Below are 22129 nucleotides of genomic sequence, written 5' to 3'. Positions count from 1 at the left end.
TCTGTGATTTCAAAATTATGCAATTCTACTTGGTATTTCATTTATCTTGCCTACTCTCATGTTCATTTGTTCAAGTAAAATCTAATGTTCATCTGCCCAGACTCCAAATTAATTTCCCTGTCTCAGGCTCATAGATTGGGAGATCAAATCTATGCTCCACACTGTCACTGGCATTATTACCATAAATACTGATCCAATCATCCTAGATCTTTCATTGCACTGTTCCCCACTATTGATAAAATTTAAATTTCTTAGAGTGATGGCTGAGGCTTTTCAGGCTGTGGCCCAACCCATTTTCTAACTTCACAACCACTCCCTAAATACCCTAAATTCCAATCATGTGCCCTCCTAAAGGCTCTCCACTTTCCTTTACCCTTATCTTTCCTCCCATCTCTATCTCCTACAATCTTCCTCTGTGAGTTCCCCAAAATCCTTTTTCCTCCACCTCTCAGAAAAGCAATAATTGCTTCTATTCTGTGTACCCACAATATTTGGTTTATACCAGTTACTGATCATTGTGTGTGTGTGTGTATATGTATGTATGTATGTATATATGTGTGTGTGTGTATGGGTGTATCTCCTTTTACATCATGAGATGCTAAGAAAAGACTTGGACTTACTCACTTTCATATACTCATAGAATACAATATCTAGCATATGGTATTACTTAATAAATGTTGCTATGTTGAATCAAGCATTAAAAACAAAAAATTAAAGACAGAAGAACAGATGAAACAAGATTGGCTATCAGTTGATAATTGGAGCTATATGAAGGATGTATGGAGCCTGTGACATGACATTACTTCAGCATGTTCGACCAGAAGTCAAAATAAAGTAGGTTATACCAAGTTTTCCAAAACGAGCAAACACGTTGTGATTCAAGTAGGGATGTGTCCACTATGAGTTCAATTCTTGACTCTGTTCTGTCCACACCCTTGGGCAGGTGTGTGAACCTCCATGTTCTACACTGTTACGCAGGGATAACATGACTGCTTCCGTCACCTGAGCTTTATTCCTGCCCTCTGATCATGCAAAACCCTTCCCACCTCAGGCCTCTGCAGCAGCTCTCCCCACTACATTAGCTGATACCCTTGGGGGAAGTGTTTTTCTCTCCCCAAACAGTGCTGACAGCTTCCTCTTGTCATTTAAATCACAGAGTAAGTTTAATTTCCTCCAGAGACTCCGTTCTTAGCCATTCTACCCATCGCCACCCTCGCTCTTGGCACAGCGTCCTGTTATCTTTTTTTTCATAGCACTTAGCACTGTCTGAAATGATCATATCTAGGGACTTCCTGAGTGGTCCCACAGCTAAGACTCCGTTCTAAATGCAGGGGGCTCAGGTTCGACCGCTGGTCAGGGAACTAGATCCCATGTGCCGCAACTAAGACCCAACATAGCCAAGTAAATAAATATTTAAAATAAAAAAGAGCACCCACTCTTTTAAAAAGAAAAGAAGTGATTATCGTCTATTTGTTCATTTACTTGCTAACTGTCTGTCTCCCTCACTAGAACACAAGCATGTGAGCGTGAGGACTTAGACATGTTCTAAACTCCTGGGGTCCAGAAGAGTATGATTCACTCTCTGTGCTCCGTAAATACTTGCTAACACATGAACGACTGAGTACATATTTATAGGTGCACTTGGTTATTTGATTACTTGTTCTATAAGTAACTCTATGTAACTGAGGAGTTTAATCATGAGATCCACTTAACACAATTGCACCTGAGTATATACTGATCCATGATAACCCATTTGATATGATATTCCATCATGCTTTCTAGGAAGAGTCAACTATAACCTGAAGAAAAACTATGTAAGTTGTATAAAAATATTTCAATAGTAATTGAAAACCTCTTAAAATCAAACATATAAAACGTGAAAGAAAGAGAGGCAGATAATACCTAACTATTAAATTTGGTGGCACTAGTGGTAAAGAATCTGCCTGCCAATGCAGGAGACATGAGATGAGGGTTCTAGCCCTGGGTCGGGAAGATCCTCTGGAGGAGAAAGTGGCAACCCACTCCAGTATTCTCGCCTGGAAAATTTCCATGGACAGAGGAGCCTGGCAGCCTACAGTCCATGGGGTTGCAAAGAGTCACACATGACTGAGCACACACATTAAATTCTACTATGTGCCTAGCACAATTCCAAGTGCTATATATATACTACCTCATTTAATCTTCAAAATAATCCTATGAGGTAAGTACTCTTGTATCCTTTTTGTACAGATTTAGAAACTGAGGCACAGGGATGCTCAGTCATGTACTCAAGGCAGAGAGCTTGAAGGCCAGGCTCTAGACTCTGTGTTCCTAACCTATGTGAGACTATGAGATTAAAACATGTCTATCTATGCGTGCGTGCATGCTAAGTCACTTCAGTTGTCATCCATGCTTTCATTCAAAGGGTACTTTTGTTGCCTTCTGGGTAGAACGGAATGGAAAACGTAATCAACTGGATTTCTACACCCACCAGTTTTGATCAATTCTGACCAGAGAAAAATCTTGGTCCACATTTCCAGGTTACACTTTGATTGCTACAGTTGTCTCAAACACATCTGCCTTTTGCCGCCACAAAGAGAACTAGATGAAAATGGGCTCAGCACAAACTTTTCTCAATTACCAGAAAAAGCCAGGCCAGTGATGTCCTGGGGTGCGGGGGGGGCGGGGCAGGGAGAGTGAAACAAGAAGCAGGACAGAGGAGCACCACCCACACCACGTGGAGGGAGGAGGAATAGCCCTGGGAGCTTTGACAACACAAACATACTGCACCTGCAGAATCTTTACACCCTGACCTATCAAAGATCCCTCTTTGTAGCAATTTTTTAAGGTCTCTCCAAATTTGCAGGACCAATCATTCCACAGTGTCCTAATCTTCACTTGGTCTTGGGTTCCAAGGACACAAGAGGCTTTCTCTTCAATCAGTAATGTCTCTGGGATGAAGAAGGTAAATTAAGAATAGGGTTGGGTGGGACCTCCCAATGCAAGGGTCCTGGCTTTGATCCCTAGTCAGGGAACTAGATCCCGCATGCTGCCACTAAGATCCAGTGCAGCCAAATAATAAATAAGTAAATATTTAAAAAGAAATTGGGTTGGGCAACAATGGGAGTAGCCAGTGGACCAGATAAGATTTAGAACCTTTTAAAACCTAGTATTTTCTTGGAACGTGTCCTGCTTTTAATTTCCAAAAATTAGCAGGACACTACAAAATTTTTTGTGTTTTTCTGCAGACACTATTTGCCCATGGATCCCATTACAGAATGAGTTTACAGACTGGATTTTGTTGGAAAGTCAGGCCATCAGCATAGTGTCTAGACTGGCAAGGAGAAGATGACGACTAACCAATCCTCTGAATGTGGTAATATGCTGACAAAGCTGGGGGGTCAGAACTGTAACCTCTCCTTATAAGCACTGCCCAGATCTGGTCAAAATACATATATTTTGATCAATTCTGACCTTATCCAATCAGAAAGGAACATTTATATCCTGTTTAAATTAGGCATCTTATCTTCAAAATCAACTCCAACATTTTATGGTGAGAGGTGCTGAAAATGCAAATTTTTCTTAAGTTTGGTACCCACTCGGTGGCTTGCATTCATTTTGAGGTACATGAAGTTCAGCTTTACCTCTGGGGAAGTTTGCCTATCTGACAGAATGACAGTTTGGCTTTAGGCTTCAAGTTGATGAAGCAGTAAATAGAATTACTGTGCCCTCACGATCCTTAAGCTTCTCGTCTACCCTTTTGTCAGAACTTTCCTGAAACTCAAACTTGGAAGCTATCTATATTTTCTTCTTGTTAAAAACATCAATAATTTTTTTCTTATATTCATACTTTTGAGAGAGAGTGAATAGAAGCAAAACACCAAGTCATGGAATTCAGGTAAAGACAACTCTTTCCCATAATGGTTCCTACACAAATACATAAAAATTTTCACCTTCCTATAAATTCATTTCTGATAATATAAAATATGAAATGACTCACTAAATGTAAAATGTTACTTTCCTATACTTCCCCAGTTGATATATTCAGAAATCCTGAGTTAATTAATTTCCTCTTTATTTAAAAGGGTTTAATGATCAAGGCACATACAATTATGTTAAACAAATGAGGAGGTTCTCCTAGACCACTGCTCCTTGTTCAACTGAAGTCAGATCACAGGCTGGATGGGAATTCGTGAGTCTGAATACGAAGCCATGCTTGCAACTCTGGTTGTCTAAGTGACATTTTGCAATTCTTTTCAGTTTCTGTCCAGGTAGCAAGGAAATGGAGCCCTCGAGAGAGTATCCCTACAGAAGCAGCCTTCTCATTCTCTGTGGTGGTAGTGGTTTAGTTGCTAAATCGTGTCCGACTCTTGTGACCCATGGACTGTAGCCTGCCAGGATCCTCTGTCCATGGGATTCTCCAGGCAAGAATACTGGAGTGGTTTGCCATTTCCTTCTCATTCTCTGTGGAGGGCCCCTAATTAATGTTTTTTTTTTTGTTTTTTTTTTGTTTTTAATTTTTGGCCACACTGCATGGCATGTGAGACCTTAGTTCCCTGACCAGGTATCGAACCCTTGCTGCCTGAGTGGAAGCACAGAGTCTTAACCACTGGACCACGATGGAAGTCACTGAATTAATGTTTATTGAGGTCACAAGTATAGTTCCCGCCATGTTGCATTTTGATAAGCCTGTGTAGAAGCTCAAAGGGTAGTTTAATTTATCTGTAAATCTACATAGGCTATAATAGCTCAAGATGGCACAGAATGAGATAATTACTGTATTTTTAAAAAATAGTTATTTATCTGGCTGGGCCAGGTCTTAGTTGCAGCATGCAGTATTATTTCAGTTGTGGCATGTGGGATCCAGTTCCTCTACCAGGGACTGAACCCGATTTCCCTGCATTAGGAGTACAGAGTCTTAACCACTGGACCACCAGGGAAGTCCCTAGATAATTAAACACACACACATACACAAGCACACTTCTCAACATAACTACATTAGGGAAACTTGAAAAGTAGAGGAAAAAACCCCCATAGCTCCACTCTATGACACACCATTAAGAGTTTTTCTTTTCCTTAAGACTTGGCATTACTTACTTTTATGTGTCTATTCATTTATTTATTTTTATTGAAGTAGAGTTGATTTATAATATTGAGTGAGTTTCAGGTGTACAACAAATTGATTGAATCATATAAAGAGTTTTTTTCAGACTATTTTCCATTATAGGTTATTTAAAGATACTGAATATAATTCCTTATGTTATATAGTAAATTCTTGTTGCTTATCTAGTTTATGTATAGTAGTTTATAGATGTTAATTCCACACTCCTAATTTGTCCTTTCTACCCTTTTTTCCCCTTTGGTAACTACATGTTCGTTTTCTATGTCTGAGTTTGTTTCTGTTTTGTATATAGGTTCATTTGTGTTTTTTAGATTTTGCATATAAGTGATATCAGATAATATTTGTCTTTCTCTGTCTGACTTACTTTACTTAATATGATATTCTCTAGGGCCATCCATGTTGCTATGAATGGCAATATTTCATTCTTTTTGTGGCTGTTTTAATGTTATTTCCCAATCTTTTTCCTATGCATCTGAATTTTAAAACAAACCACTGCTATATACGTATACTTTAGTCAGTATCTGGATTTTTCCACTTAACATTATGCCAGTAATCTCTTGAGGCCCATTTTGATTCTAAAAGTTATCAATTTAATGATTCTTTGCTTAATATATTAAGCAAATAATATAGAAACTGATAAAATTATATAAGGGGCTTCCCAGATGCCTCAGTGGTAAAAGAAACCTCCTGCAATGCAGGAGATGTGGGTTTGATCCCTGGGTCAGGAAGATCCCCTGGAGGAGGAAATGGCAACCAACTCCAGTATTCTTGCTGGCAAAATCTCATGAACAGAGGAGGCTGGCAAGCTACCATCCCAAAGAGTCAGACACAGTGAGCAACTGAGGACCCACGCATACACACATGCACCCACAGAGAATTATATGTATGAATGTATTATTTTGCATACTCTAAAAATGTTCTTGTTTACAAAATTCGAAGTTTATTTTTAAAAGCAATATTCTCTCTTGATTATAAGTCTGATATATGTTGACATTTAAAAAAATTTGGAAAACAGAATAATCAAAGGCTACAACGAGTCATAGATCTTACCATTCAGCTGTAACCATTTTCAAGTTTAGTTTTTTATGTAAAGTCTTTTCAAACAATTGACATGTCTTTATAATTTAAAGAATTACTTTAAATTGTAGAAATCCCATTTACTTTGGAAAGGGAAGTGAGTTTTCTTTGCCATGGTGATTTCTTTCCAGAATGCACTGGCCCTATTTAACAGTACAGTGCTCTTCAAATAGTCTTCTGGGTTTTGGACAGTGAACCAGGTGGGCAGCTGCTGGGGCGGGGAGAAAAACCAGTATGTGGCTGGACAAGCTGAAAATGTTCTAAAGAATAGAAGTTAGAGCTTGGTATCTTGCAAGCCAAAGGATGAACTCTTATACGGACCACTAATCCTCATGCTTCTCAGATGGCCCTAGGATGCATTTCAATTTCAAGAGGTATCTGGAGAAACTGGGAGAAGCAGATGAAAGAGTGGATCTTTCCACTCTAGATGGATGGATGGGCTACAATCCATCTTCAGGTCAAACGTTCAGAGAACATATACTCATGATGGAGCTTTTAGAGGTGTCTTCTCGGTACACCCATAGCAGGCATGTCGTGGTATTAGTACCAGCATACTACTCATGAAAAGCCACCATGCTGGAAACCTCATTGACAGAAAGACAACTTTGGAAATGGATCCTTCATTTTTCTAAATTTAAAAACATTTTCAACAAGGTGATACATTCTTATGTTTCAAAAATCCAAAAGGTTCAGAAGGGTAAGTTGTGTCATCTCCCCACCCTGCCTGGTCCCTAGTCATCCAGTTTCCCTCCCAGAGACAACCAATGTCACCAGCTTTTTATGACTCTCTCTGGAGATCAGAGCCAAGGAAGGGAATGGGAATGTGGGAATGGGTGCTCCCAGAGTTGACTAACACATTACTGTGTGGGAGATTATTTCTGGATAAAGAGGTGCCTGGGCAGACGAAGCAGTGCTGTCTCAACCCTTGTATTAACCACCCTAAATCCGCAGGCAGCTAATAGGTTTAGATTTTGAAGGGAAGGCTTACTTGATATAAGCAGATAACGCCTGGCGCTAATGAGAAAGGCTAATAATTGAGTTGCTCTATGTCAGGTTCCATTTAAAGAGCCAGGTCATGATTCATGGCGTGTTTATTCCCTCTAAGGATGGCTGGGGCTAAGAGCACCATAATCTTCCATATGAGCAATTTTCTAAATGTAAAACATTATCATATGTTTGTATTATTTTGATAAGACTCAGCGGCATTTACCAAACCTCTTAGCGTTTAAAGAAATACTGAAAACAATTTCAAAATCATAAGTATTATTTTTATAAGTCTCAGAGCCTAAATATATCTTGACCATAATGCAACACTAATGATGTAATATAAATTAATGGAAAAATACCAGGAGACATTTGCTTTACTGCCAAGTTTTAAAGAACACCTAAGCAAGGAATATTTATCTCAGTGATATGAACACTTTTTCCTTCTCTGGAAATTTAATTTTCTAGAAAATGGAACTGTAATTGACTTGTGTGTGCTTAATTGCTCAGTCATGTCCGACTCTTTTCAACCCCATGGACTGTAGCTTGCCAGGCTCCTCTGTCCATGGGGATTCTCCAGGCTAGAATACTGGAGTGGGTTGCCATGTCCTCCTCCAGGGGATCTTGCCAACCCAGGGATTGAACCCAAGTCTCCAACATTGCAGGCGAATTCATTACAGTCTGTGTCACCAGGGAAGCCCAAGATTACTGGAGTGGGTAGCCTATTCCTTTTCCAGGGGATCTTCCCAACCCAGGAATCAAGCGGGGGTGGGGGGGGGGGTGTCTCCTGCATTGCAGGCAGATTCTTTACCAGCTGACTTACCTGGGAATTATATTTGTTTCAGTTATACAACATTAAGTGATTCAGTATTTTTATACATTATGAAGTGATCACTATGATAAGTCTGTTACCATATGTCACTATAGAAAGTTATTACAATATTATTGACTATATTTCCTGTGCTGTACATTACTTTGTTGTACATTACTGGTATTTTGTACCTCTTAATCCCCTTCATCTAATTCACCCACTCCCCCACCAATGTCTTCAAAGACATTTTAAAGAGTGTTAACCAGTATATCGTGGGAAAAACCTTTAAAGCTTACCTTCCTATCAGTTGTTACCAAGAAAACAAAACAAAACCCACTGCAGATACCATCACACCCTGATGTAAGGCTGCCCTACAAAGGCTGTTTCTAGTTTGGGGATCAGTATTTGCTTTCCAGAAAGATCTACCATGGTATTCTTCATGCAGTCATCTGTCCCAGTATGTTTTTTTTTTTTTAAACAATTTAAGTTTCAAAGTAAGGAGATCAAGCCAGTCAATCCTAAAGAAAATCAACCCTGAATACTCATTGGAAGGACTGATGCTGAAGCTCCAATACTTTGGCCACCTGATCACTGGAAAAGACCCTACTGCTGGGAAAGACTAAAGGCAAAAGGAGAAGAGGGCAGCAGAAGATGATATGGTTGGATAGCATCACTGACTCAAAACATGAACTTGGGCAAACTCTGGGAGATAGTGAAGGACAGGGAGGCCTGGCATGCTGTAGTCCATGGGGTTGCAAAGAGTAGGACACCACTTAGTAACTGAACAACAACAGGCTTCAAAGATTTGACTGACATGCAAATTCTTTGAAAAATCTTATATAACGTCTGTTCTGTATAGCAAAGGGGCTTCCCAGGTGGCTCAGTGGTAAAGAATCTGCCTGCCAAAGCAGGAGATGCAAGAGACGGGTTTGATCCCTGGGTTGGAAGAGCCTCTGGAGTAGGAAATGGCAACCCACTCCAAGGTTCTTGTAGTGGAAAAGAAGCTTGCCTGGAAAATTTCACGGACAGAGGAGCCTGGCGGGCTCTAGTCCATGGGGTCGCAAAAGAGTCAGAGATGACTGAGCACACACACACACATATAACAAAGCACTTAAACCCATGAGAGAGAAACACAGAACAACACCTATGAAGTATGTGGTTCAGACTATATGATCACTCAAGCCTCTTCCAGTTTTAGCAGCCTGTGAAACTGAAGTGTGTTGGCAGAAGAAATGGTAGGACGATAGTGAACTTCTGTGGCATCAGTAAACATCAGATTCCTTTCTAAGCTATGCCTTCTAAAAACTGAGCTTCTACCCTTTCTAAGCTATGTCTACTGTGAGTCCAAAGTAGACATGTCTGTGCCCACACTCACTTTCACCAGCATCTGTTCTGGGCATAAAACTTCAACTGAGTCTCTTTAAGAGCAGAATAAATGATGCTAATGCTTGTTTTTTGGACCAGAATATAAAACCAAAAAAGAAACCAAAACACAGCCCTCTAGAATGATTTAGACTTCTTTGGAAGAAAACAAACAAACAAAAAAGGACTTAATTTCAGAAATGTTCACTAGATGGTGTTGTGCTAAACTATATTAAAAAAAATTTAAATTGTGGTGAAATACATGTAACATAAAATTTACCATCTTACCCACTTTTACTTTGCCCAACTGCATCTTTCTTGTTTACCTACCTGGTAAACTGTCGACTCTCTTCATGAACTTCCATTTCTGTGCTTTTAAATTCATTTAGTTCTTTCCTTATCGCTGCCTAAGTAAGAAACAATAGATAAACAGAATTACTAGTTAGAGCACACATTTCCTCAGCATATATAGAATCAATGAAGCAGACATTCTTTTATGAAGTATCTTGAAGAAAGGAATTTCGAGTTCCTACCTCTAAAGATGGGATAAATGTAGTATCAATACTGCAGCCAAACAAAAACCAGGACAGATCGCCTGCAAGTGTCACTGACGAGGCAAGAGAGGAAGGGGGCTTTTGCCAAACCCACCCTGGGGCCTGATCTATGAGTCACACACCCACCGCATCCTCGATGACCACAAGGCAAGCACAGGTCATGAGTTTTTCTGAGAAACAGTATAATTTTCCTACGAAAGTTCTGCATTTCATACCACCCACAGCAACATGGCTTTGACAAGCTGCCACAGAGCTACAGAGAAGGCAATTGCTATTTATTCTTTGGTATTGAAAGTTTAGACAATTAGAATGAAACATTTCAGCACAGCACTCAAAGCCACTCAAAGAAAATATCGAGGAGAATGCTGTTTCCATTATTATTTATTGAACACATAATCCAGGCTGTGTACATGCTGGGGTTGGAAGAGATGCTTACAGGTTGAAAAGCTGAGATATTCATCCAAATGTTAACACTGGTTATCATTAACAATACTGGCTAGATCATGGATGGTTTTGTGGTTTCAATTTTATGTTTATCTTTATTTTCTAATTTTTCTATGAAGAAGTTTTTTTGGGGGGGGCTGCTTGAGATCTTTGTTGCTGGGAGTGGGCAGGTTGCTCTAGCTGCAGCAAGAAGGGGCTACTCTCTAGTTGTGTATACAGGCTTCTCATTGTGGTGGCTCCTCTTGTTATGGAGCATGGGTCCTAGAATGCACGGGCCAGTAGTTGCAGCTCACAGGCTTAGTTGCCCTGAACCATGCGGAGTCTTCCTGCAACAGGGATCGAACCTGAGTCCCCTGTATTGGTAGGCAGATTCTTTACCACTGAACCACCAGGGAAGTCCTTATGAAGATGTTTTGTAAATGAAAAAATACTCATAAAAAGCATCCTCAGAACCTCTGAGAAACGGACTTCTCAGCTGAAACACAGAATGAAGTTACAAACCACAGTGATAAGAAAATCTACTTTGTGATTGTGGGGCTTCCCCGATGACTCAGCAGGTAAAGAATCCACCTACAACGCAGGAGACACAGGAGATGCACGTTTGATCCCTGGGTCAGAAGGATCCCCTGGAGGAGGAAATGGCAACCCACTCCAGTACTCATGCCTGAGAAATCCCATGGAGCCTGGCTGGCTACAATCCAAAGTGTCAAAAGGAGTTGGACACGACTGAGCAGAGCATACACACTTTGTGGTTGGAAAATGATGTATTTTAGAAAAGGAAAAAAACAGAAGAAATCCCTGAGGCTTCTCTCTGGCTTTGTCCCATCACTAGCGATCACTCTGCAATATATAAGCTTTTCCCCAATGCTGCTTTCAATCTTATGTTTAAATCCTGTAGTCGCAGATTGTTTTTCTCTCCAAATCTATTCCTCAGAACCTGTAGTTTCTATGAGGAACCTGAGGCTGGGAACTGTGGCAATGGTTCTTGCCACTGGCTTTTGAAAGAGGATGAATCCAGTAGAGATATATTTCAGGGCCCAAGTCCCCTGTGATAAGAGTACATATCTTGTTTCACAAATGAGATCAACAGTAAGGACACTCTTCTTTACTCAGTGTAAAAAACTGATACCCGGAACCAGGAGCTAAAATAGTGAAGAATGGGGCTTCCCTGATGGTCCATTGGCTAAGAATCTGCCTCACAATGCTGGGGACATCGGTTCGATACCTAGTCTGGGAAGATCCCAAATGCTGAGGGGCATCTAAGCCTGCATGCCATAGCTGCTGAAGCCCATGCTTAAGAGCCTGTGCTCTGAAACAGAAGCCACCACAATGAGAAGCTTGTGCACTGCAAGGAAAAACAGACCCCACTCACTGCAACTAAAGAAAGGCTGAGCGCAACAACAAAAACCCAACCAAAAAAGAAACAGGTATGAAAACGAGCAAAGACTCTCTACTCATCACCAATTAACATCTATCAAAAAGCTTTCCTTCATCTACTCAAGTGTCCACTGATAGATGAATGGATAAAGAAGATGTGGTATATGCACATACACACACACACACACACACACACAATGGAGTATTACTCAGCCATAAAAATAATGAAATCTTGCCATTTGCAACAACATGGATAGACCTAGAGGGTACTATGTTAAGTGAACTAAGTCAGACAGAGAAAAATAAATACCATATGATTTAATTTATATGTGGAATCTAAAAAAACAAAGGAACAAACACAACAAACCAGAAACAGATGCATAGATACAAAGAATAAACTGGTGGTTGCCAGGGGTGAGAGGGGTAGGGAGAAGGATGAGTAAAATAGGAGAGAGAGATTAAGAGGTACAAACTTTCAGTTATAAAATAAATGAGTCATAGGGATGTAATGTATAGCACAGAGATACAGTCAATAATATTGTGACGACTCTGCATGGTGACAGATAGGCCCTTCAAGTCTCACACTCTTTCTAATAAAATGAACTTCAGGGCCTATGTCATCCACATAATTGTCTCAGATTTCCATGCTGTGTGTGTTGGTTGTAATTAGAAATGATGAGTCAATTATAGGCAACGAATATGATGTGAAATTACAGGGGCTGGTTGTTTGAAAATATACATCAGGAGGATGTGACTCTAGGAAGTTAAAGGAGTGCAATACTCATTTTAAAAATCTACCAAACAAAGACCACAGCTTTATTCCATAAGTTACTTCCTCTTACCATTTGAAGAGAAAGTTTCCTGAAAGAGTTTTGAAAGGGAAAAAAAAAGTAATTAAATGCCCTTTATGTCAGGGAAATTCACGGACAATAAATAATCTTAAATCTTTTCTATACAAATAAGACCAGAATTGAAGTCTAATAACTATTCACGTAAGTGTAAATGAGACTGATATTTTTTTGAGTTGTTTTTATGTGTGTGTTTTTGTCTGTTTTTGGCCTCACCCTGAAGCATATGGGATCTTAATTCCCTGACCAGGGATTGAACTCGTGCCCCCTGCATTGAAAGCATGGAGTCTCAACCACGGGACCACCGGGAAAGTCCTGGGGCTGATAGTTTTTTGAAAGATAATGCGACAGGAAGAGGTAGGCAGAGTTAGTGGGACTGGAGCCTGAATGGTGCTAAGTTCTATCAACCACAGGAAGTCATTCAGCCCAAACTAGGTATTTCTAAGATTGAAACAAATCAAGCCCACAGAAGACAGTACTGGCATCGAGGAGTAATTTTGGTACCATGAGAATTATAGAAAGGACAAAGAAAAATTTAAAAAAGACTGGAACTAGGTTTAAAACTGACTTGTGATGATGGTAACAGAACATCTACATATCACTCCCAGTCCACTCAAGGGTCAGCCTGGCCAGAGGCAACAGGTGATTTGCTGAATACACGGACCTTGCTGCCTTCTCAAATAACATAATCTGTGAAGCCAGGAAGAACTAGAACTCCCATCATTTTCATGTCTTTTATTTATTTCTTTAGTAAAAATCTGATATTTAACATGGAGAGGATTTCTTGACTACTCATAAAGATCAATGCCATGGGTAGGTACGTATACTCAGCTGTCTGGAAAAGCACAAAGAAGATCTCTGTATGGAATTAAAATCTCAGTCTTTCCTAGGACCTGTTTAGATACTATCCCTGAAAGGGTGGTATGTTCTATTCATTCTTATGTTCCCAGCATCTAAGATAATATATTCAGTTCAGTTCAGTTCAGTCACTCAGTCATGTCCGACTCTTTGCAACCATTAGGAGGTTTTTAATAAATGACTATTGGGTAACTTGTTGGACAAACCCATGTATCATCTGAAAAATGTTGGATTCTCTTTCATTGGATAAATTTAGACTAGACTGTAAACTGAGGCTTCAATGAGTAGTGAAAATGTCACTAATGGGGAACAAAGCTTAAATTATCAAGCCTGACCATGAATGTAATACTGGTAAGAGTTACCATTTATTGATGAGCTGAAACTTCACAAATAACCTACCTGATTCTCAAGATAGATATAATTTGAGGAAACCCAAGTTAAATGACTTGGCCAAGGTCAAACATCTATCAAGTGGCCAAGCAGGAATCAAATCCATAAGCACCCAGCTCTAGAGCCTGCCTTTCCCACCCCTGGAGCTTCCATGGCCGACCCCAGGGAGATGACAACTGCTGTGTGAGCCTTGGTCTTCAAGCCAAGTTGATGGCCTTCTCTGGCTCTACTTGTCACCTTAGGGTTCATCTACCTCAGCACAGACACTGATATAGGCCACATGTAGGTTATATAGGCCACATGTATCTTACCATATGTGTATTTGTTTCTAGTGCTCTACCCAAGCACCGGCTCAACGGATATGAGTTTTGAGCAAACTCCAGGAGATGATGAAGGGCAGGGAAGCTTGGCATGCCGCAGGCCATGGGGTCACCAAAAGTCGGACACGACTAAGTGACTGAAAAACCCACCCGAGCAAAGATATTCTAAAATAAAAAATTTTACCTTAAAGGTGACTTAAGCTCAATCGAGTTTACAATTAACAAGGCATTTCCCCCACCACTTCTCTTTCCCATTGTGGGCAGTTTAACGCGACTTCCAGATTTGAGGGTTTCTCTGGTGGCTCAGATAGTAAAGATCCGCCAGTAATGCAGGAGACCCAGGTTCAATCCCCGGGCTGGGAAAATCCCCTTGGAGAAGGGAATGGCTACCTGCTCCGGTATGCATGCCTGTAGAATTCCATGGACAGAGGAGTCTGGTGTGCTATAAAGTCCATGGGGTTGCAAAGAGTGACTAACACACACCAGATTTATGACATTTCCCAGAGCGCCTGACAAGTGTTTTCATAGACTGGGCATTGATTGGTTATTGACTAATTGACACTGATTCCTTTTCTTTACATGTGAAGTTCAAAGAAATTTTAAATGCAAAGTGGTATCTTAGTGGGACTAAGAAAATAGCACTAACAAAAGAGAAAAGATGGCTTCTTTAGCCTGGCAGGAAGTTCAGTGTTTATTTGAAAGCAGAGGTAGAAATATTTACTTTCAATAGTTTTTTTTTTTCCTTAAATGGGATATATAGTTCAAAAGCAAAACATTTTAATATGAAAGGTAAATACAAGTTTTTATTATCAATGAACTAAAACTATATTATTATAAATCTTATTATATATTATGAAATGTTTTAAGGTAAAAAGCAACAGAAACCCAGAAATGATTTTTATAATAGTGGTGATTAGCATACGTTTTCATTCTAAAATAAAATATATCCTAAGACTGTTGATACTTTTAGTATCTCTGGGCAATAAGTAACATTTCACTATACATATCTTTTAACATCAAGAGAAAATAAACTTTTTCCAGTGTTAGGTTAAAAACAATATTTTTAGAAGCTCTTAAAAATATCATGCATTGATGTGCACTGCAATTGTTATTTCCTCGCCTTGTATTTTTGAATATTCTGATTTCTGCCAATGAACACATTCACCTGTGTGTATACAAAGTACTATATATTAAAAGCATTTTTATTTTATTTAAAAAAATTTTTGAGGTATAGTTGATTTACAATGTGTTATATAGCAAAAGAAGTATTTTAAATTCTTTTTTTCTATTTTCTATCTTTAAAAAGTATACAACATTTTTTTCTATCCAAAAAGAAACTGTTCTTATTTTCCTTTAAGGAAGAAAAAAAAACCCTACAGTACAAATCCAGTTCTAAAAATGCAGTCATTGAGACCTTCAGAATCTCAGGGTTAAGGGGAGAGAAAATGCGAAAGGGAGAAAATGAGTCTCGTGTATGGGTAGAGAGGCCCCTGGCTTAGCTCTGCTGCTCAGGGTTTAATCGGCAGGGGAGACATGAATGTCATGTGCTTACAAGTTACTCATGAACAGACATTAAGCCTGCAGAATAAAACTTGACCAAATACATCTCCCCTGCAGCCTACAAGTTCAGCACAAAAATCTACTTTTGTTTCAATAACAAAATTTAAAAGAAAAACCCTCTCTGTTATTATAGCTCGAGGTGGATAAACTTTACCTTCCAATAACAGACAAGGGTTAAGAAGGACTATTTCGAGCATATGGGAAAATGCAGTTCCCATAAGAGGGTGGTTAATCATTTAGACTCTCACTGTTTGTACACTGTGCACTTGCACGTGATTTCTACTCATTTACCTGGCCACCCTCTACCTGCCTTTCTGAAGTTCAACGTTTGAGTAACATAATAACTGGGAATGGTGGGAATGGCAAACTGTGTTTTCCAAAGATGGCAGCAATAATAATTCCAGCTCACACACTCTTCTGCAATATGACCTTGCCACCATTCCCCCACTGAAAGGTAGAGCTAATTACCCTCCCCTTGAATCTGAGCTGACCTTATGACTTGCTTAGAACTAACAGAATGTTGGGAAAGCGAGGCTGGGTGCCTTCTAAAGCTGGGTCAGAAAAATCCATGCAGCTTTTACCTGGTTTTCTCTGGGCACGTGCTCTGGGACAAGCCGGCCACCATGTAAGAAATCTGACAACAACTCTGAGGCCACCATGCTGAAAAAGCCACCTGTCGGTGGTTTGGTAGACAGCCCCAGCTGAGCCCAGGGCTACGCCGAGCCTCTGAGACATCGTCAGATGGTAAAAAATCTGCCTGCAATGCAGGAGACCTGGGTTTGATCCCTGGGTCAGGAAGATCCCCTGGAGAAGGGAAAGGCTACCACTCCAGTATTCTTGCCTGGAGAATCCCATGGACAGAGAAGCTTGGGGGGCTACAGTTCATGGGGTCCCAAATAGTCAGACATAGCTGAGTTACTAACACTTTCTTTTCACTTTTCACCAAGACACCAGACATGTAAACAAGCCACTTCAGACCCTCCACAGAAGCCCATCTGTCAGCTGAGTAACAGTCAATGACCTGAATCTCTCTTGCCTAAGGGCAAGAGACCACATTAAGTAGTTTATAGGCAATTCTTGGAAACCCATAAACTTGACTAATTCCTTCAGGAAACATGGTAGTGATTGATGGTGGGCTTGACCCAGGGCCTGAGTATCACAGTCTCCTTCACGCCCCCGTGGCTGCCCTCAATCCGCATGATTCCACCTGCCTGGGAAAGCCTCCTCTTTTGGTGCACCCTCCTCCGCCTCGCTGACCATCCCACCCTCAAGGGTTTTCCCCTCACCTTTTCTGCATAAGCAGTGACTTGCTGCTCCATTGATTATGCGCCACTCTATCACTTACTGACTTTTTCTCCCAGAGGCAACCTTTCCCTTTCTTGTGGCTCCTTTCTCATGGCATAAAAGATTGCTCGGGTATTTCCCACAGGTTAGGTAAAAATCATTCTCTTGATATTCTTATTTTCCAAATCTACTCACTCAAGCTTGCAGCATCCACAATCATTCTCCCTCAAGTGACCACCTTATACCTCTTCTTCACAGCAAGACTCTTGGACTGTGTTTTATTCTCAGGGTTCCCAGTACAGTCAGGCTTCCACCTGTCAGTCTGTTAAAATGCCTCCTCTCACTACGTAACCAACCACTTGTGAGCTGACACTCCCCTCCCCAGGCTGCTGGGCTAACTCTTCTCTTTCCCCACCTCAGAGACATTTCATTTCAGTGTTTTTTAATGGCCCTTCATGTTGGCTTCAGTTCAGTTCAGTCGCTCATTCGTGTCCAACTCTTTGCGACCCCATGGACTGCAGCACACCAGGCGTCCCTGTCCATCACCAACTCTCGAAGCTTGCTCAAACTCATGTCCATCGAGTTGGTGATGCCATCCAACTGTCTCATCCTCTGTCATCCCCTTCTCCTCCTGCCATCAATCTTTCCCAGCACCGGAGTCTTTCCCAATGAGTCAGTTCTTTGAATCAGATGGCCAAAGTACTGGAGTTTCAGCTTCAGCATCAGTCCTTCCAATGAGGGACTGATTGGCTTTCTTGGGCGCTATTCCCAGCCTCCAGAATTCCCTTTTCATTCTTCCTTTGTAACCTTACTCCTTCCTAGTTTTCACTTCTTATGAGCTAAGAATTACTGACTCTATATTTCCAATATGAGCCTGACACATACTAGGTGCTTTACAGAATGAATTCAATTAAATGGTGTCAGCATAGAGTGTAACTAAATGCCTAGTTCTAATATTAAGACTGTGTATGGCATGAGTTTATTTGATACCAAATTTTGTTCAGAGACAAAAATTAGAAACCATTATTTGGGAAATCAGGAAAACTGTAAAATGAAAAATGTAAAAGCAAACAACTGATTGGCAAAATTCTTTAACTATGTAACCATAATACTCATAAAACTGTCTTTCTTCATGATGGAACCCTCTATATATTGCAGTTTTTCTGAACTGTGAGGCATGAAAGAGATTGAGGGTTGGTAAACCACGACACACAGGCCAAATGTGGTCCACCGTCTGCTTTTTTTAAAGTTTTTAATTGAAAGATAATTGCTTTACAGGGTTTTGTGGCTTTCTGTTATACATCAAGGAGAATCAGCCATAGATACACCCGTGTCCCCTTCCTCCTGGACCTCCCACCCATCTCCCTCCCCATCTCAACCTTCAGCCTGTCACAGAGCCCGTTTGAGTTCCTTGAGCCATACAGCAAATTCCCATTAGCTATCTATTTTACATATGGTATTGTAAATTTCTATGTTACTCTCTCCATAAATCTCCCCTTCTCCCTTCTCCCCTCCCACCATGTCCATAGATCTGTTCCCTATGTCAGTTTCTCCACTGCTGCCCTGAAAATAAATTCATCAGTGCCATCTCTTCAGATTTCATATATATGTGTCAGAATACGATATTCATATTTCTCTTTCTGACTTACTTCACTCTATATAATAGGCTCTAGTTTCATCCACCTCATTAGAACAGATTCAAATGAGTTCCTTTTTATGGCTGAGTAGTATTCCAATATCTATATGTACCACAGCTTCTATATCCATTCATCTGTTGATGGACATCTAGGTTGCTTCCATGTTCTAGCTATTGTAAATAGTGCTGCAATGAACACTGGAGTACATGTGTCTTTTTCAGTTTTGATTTACTCAGGGTATATGCCTAGGAGTGGGATTGCTGGGTCATATGGTGGTTTTATTCCTAGGTTTTTAAGGAGTGTCCATACCATCTTCCACAGTGGCTGTATCAGTTTACATTCCCACCAGCAATGCAAGAGTGTTCCCTTTTCTCCATACCCTCTCCAGCATTTATTGTTTGTAGACTTTGTGATGATGGCCATTCTGACTGGTGTGAAGTGGTATCTCACTGTAGTTTTGATTTGCATTTCTCTAATAATGCATGATGCTGAGCATCTTCTCATGTGCCTGTTAACCATCTGAATGTCTTCTTTGGAGAAATGTCTCTTCGGGTCCCTTTCCCACTTTTTGATTAGGTTGTTTGCTTTTCTGGTATTGAATTGTATGAGCTGCTTGTATATTTTGGAAATTAATTCTTTATCAGTTGTTTCCTTTGCTATTATTTTCTCCCATTTCTGAAGGCTGTCTTTTCACCTTGTTTGTAGTTTCCTTTGCTGTGCAAAAGCTTTTAAGTTTAATTAGGCCTCACTTGTTTATTTTTGTTTTTATTTCCATTACTCTAGGAGGTGGGTCATAGAAGATCTTGCTTTGATTTATGTCATCGAGTGTTCTGTCTCATCATCTGTTTTTATACAGCTTTATTGGGCCACATATAGATCCACTCATTTACATACTGTCTATGGCTGCTTCCCTGCTACAAAGGCAGAGTTGAGCCATTGTAATAAAGACTGGATGGCCCACAAAGCCTAAAATATTGACTTGCTGAACATTTATAGAAAATGTGTGCCAGCCTTGATACACATCAATACCTTTTCCAAGAATAACTTGTATATTTTCTAAGAGTAAAGATAAATAATGGTTGTGGGAAAGCACTCTCCCGCCCCAATTCGGATTTGTTTGCAGGTAGGTTACCTGGTAACTAAGAATAAGCTTTTTTTTCTGAAACTCAGTTGAAAGAACTATGTGGATATTAAATATATCACTTAAGTGGCTTAAATAATCAAAGGCAGAAAAGTATTAGGATATTTGGTAATACTTAATCTCCTAAAATGACTAAGTAGAGGGTAAGTAGGTACTGGCAATTTCAGAAAAGCAATAAAATCATAAATAAATAAAATCATGGCTCATGCCACTGAAGTCTTGCCTTGTCTGCAGGTGTTAGCCTGGCCCAGGGCTTGTCTGCCCGGCGATCATAGTCGGGTGAATCGGTCACTTCCACATACTCGTTAAACCGCAGGATCCTTCGAGCTTGCAGCTCTGCCACTGTGGGTCTCAGGCTGAGCTGCAGGAGGATAAAGAAAAAAGGATAGTTCAATAAACCATTTACAGCCTCATGGTGGCATGTTTTTCTATAGAGAACTTCAAAGTTATAAGGTCACTTTCAGATATAAAAAAAAAAAAAAAAGGCAGCAGCATCTTGGGAGTTTCGAATGAGAACTAGAAAGCAGTGTGCCCTAATTTTGAGGCTATAAAAATCATCCTTGTGAGACAGGTCACAGTCTTTGGCAACTGGCTGCATTACGCTATCTTCCCCACCTTGCCTGGCATCTCTGACATGGGGAACAGGAAGAAGTTCAGACACAATAGTAATCCAGATATGGAATGGCTGGCTTAAAGATTGAATTATCAAGACAGAAGCCCTACAAACTGTAGAAATGAGAATAAAAATCTCTGTTCCTTCTACATTATACCTGCATATTCACAGATACACAAAGTTATAACAAAGAAATAGTCCAGTGAAGGGTGAGCCTACAACAGTCTTCTGTGACAGTCTAAGGACCCTGACCAAGATTTGACATTTACCTTTGGCGCCAGAGAAACTGATGTGCAGGAATGAGGATGGAGGACTTGCTGGAAAACTGCACTTTAGGGAGGTCACAACTGCTTAAAACCAGCTGCAACCTTTAGGACGCTTCCAGTTAGGTGGATTCTGTCTGTGGTCTTTGTGAAATTCAAATTTACAGTTTTATTTAATCTACCATACCCTGCGTGCATTTGCTTTCCTCTCTTGGACCCTTCTCAAGCCCAAGAATAAGACAGAAATGGTTCTTAAGAGACTAAAGAAACTTAGCCCCTGGTTGACAGGTATCATCCACTCCCAATATAAAGATTCATGATTTTGCAAGCTTTCTCAGTTGGGAGGTGTCACAGTATTGTCAGTTAGGTAGACTCAGTCCTCTGTTTTTTAGAAAAGGTCCATTTTCACCCTCTCTCTCTATATATATATATACAGCCAGACTATCTATGATCTAAGTGGACCTCTTTGGAAGCATTCCTTATTTGCATGGGCTCAAGTTTTGGAAAAATTAAGCACGCTCACCAAAAAATGGATGCTTTTGTAGTCAAAAGTATTCCCTTTCCTCAGCTTCCTCTTGAGTAAAACCAGAGGCTAAACTGTCAGTGCGCTAACATTCAAGGCATTCAGGGATTCTTAGACAGTCTGGGTCTACACACTGAGCCCGCTTGACCTGGGATATGGCAACGTGGCTTCTTCTATATTCATAAAGCCCTGGTAGGTGATGGACAAAGGAAGGAATAATCTAAGTGGTTTTGTTATCATCTCAGTTACTGTCCTATATATATATTGCTAGCTTTTTGCTGCCTTTCCAGGGTGGATATGGTTAAGGAAGTAGAGAAACCCTTGCCTCTGGCGACTTCCCCAAAGGCAAGTAACCAACGGCCACACAGGTCAGAAATTCTCCATCCGGTCCTGTCCTTCAGGGCTGTATCAGTCCCAGGGTGGCCATTAGGTCTCTGGAATGTTTCACACCTGGAGGAGGGAGCTCTGGGCAGTACAGGCAATTGGGGGTAGGGCAGCTCTGTTGTCTCCTGGAAGCCCCCAAGCGGACTGAGAAAAGATTGTATGTATGACAGGCGTGGACTGAGCAAGGGGGAGGGGTCACTGCTTATCCGCAGTTGGTAACGTGCGCGCTAAGTTGCCTTAGTCGTGTCCGACTCTTTGAGACCCCATGGACTGTAGCCCTCCAGGCTCCTCTATCCATGGAATTCTCCAGGCAAGAACACTGGAGTGGGTTGCCATGCCCTCCCTCCGAGGGAGCTGGTAACTTAATGGCCGTGAATTGCTAGAAGAGCCATCTCAAGAATGGCTTACAGCATCTTTCTCAGCTTGGTTATTATTTGATGTTTAGGCTCTTTGAGGGAAAAAAGAGATGAATTGAGGATCTTTTCCCCTAAAACTCAAAACCAAAACCTCTCGAAATAGTCTCCACCCTTCCAATGGGAATGGAGTGCTTCTTCTACCTGCCTGCAAATGCTTTTGCTGTGAACTCCACAGCCAGCCC

General features: G+C 40.6%; 1 protein-coding gene across 5 annotated transcripts in view; it reads right to left on the bottom strand.

Annotated features, from left to right (window-relative positions):
- The window catches only part of PHACTR2 (phosphatase and actin regulator 2), a 291523-nt gene that overhangs the window by 7596 nt on the left and 261798 nt on the right, over positions 1-22129 (bottom strand). For all 5 annotated transcript variants that reach the window (XM_043887982.1, XM_043887979.1, XM_043887981.1 and 2 more), the window contains 2 exons: positions 19972-20109; positions 9666-9742 (listed from right to left, as the gene is read on the bottom strand). In XM_043887982.1, coding sequence (XP_043743917.1) covers positions 9666-9742; positions 19972-20109 — 215 coding nt within the window. The remainder of the gene's footprint in view (positions 1-9665; positions 9743-19971; positions 20110-22129) is intronic.

Source organism: Cervus elaphus, chromosome 26 (assembly GCF_910594005.1).
Source record: "Cervus elaphus chromosome 26, mCerEla1.1, whole genome shotgun sequence".
NCBI lineage: Eukaryota > Metazoa > Chordata > Mammalia > Artiodactyla > Cervidae > Cervus > Cervus elaphus.
The sequence above is the reverse complement of the archived record's forward strand: the minus strand, read 5'-3'. Positions and strand labels throughout refer to the sequence as shown.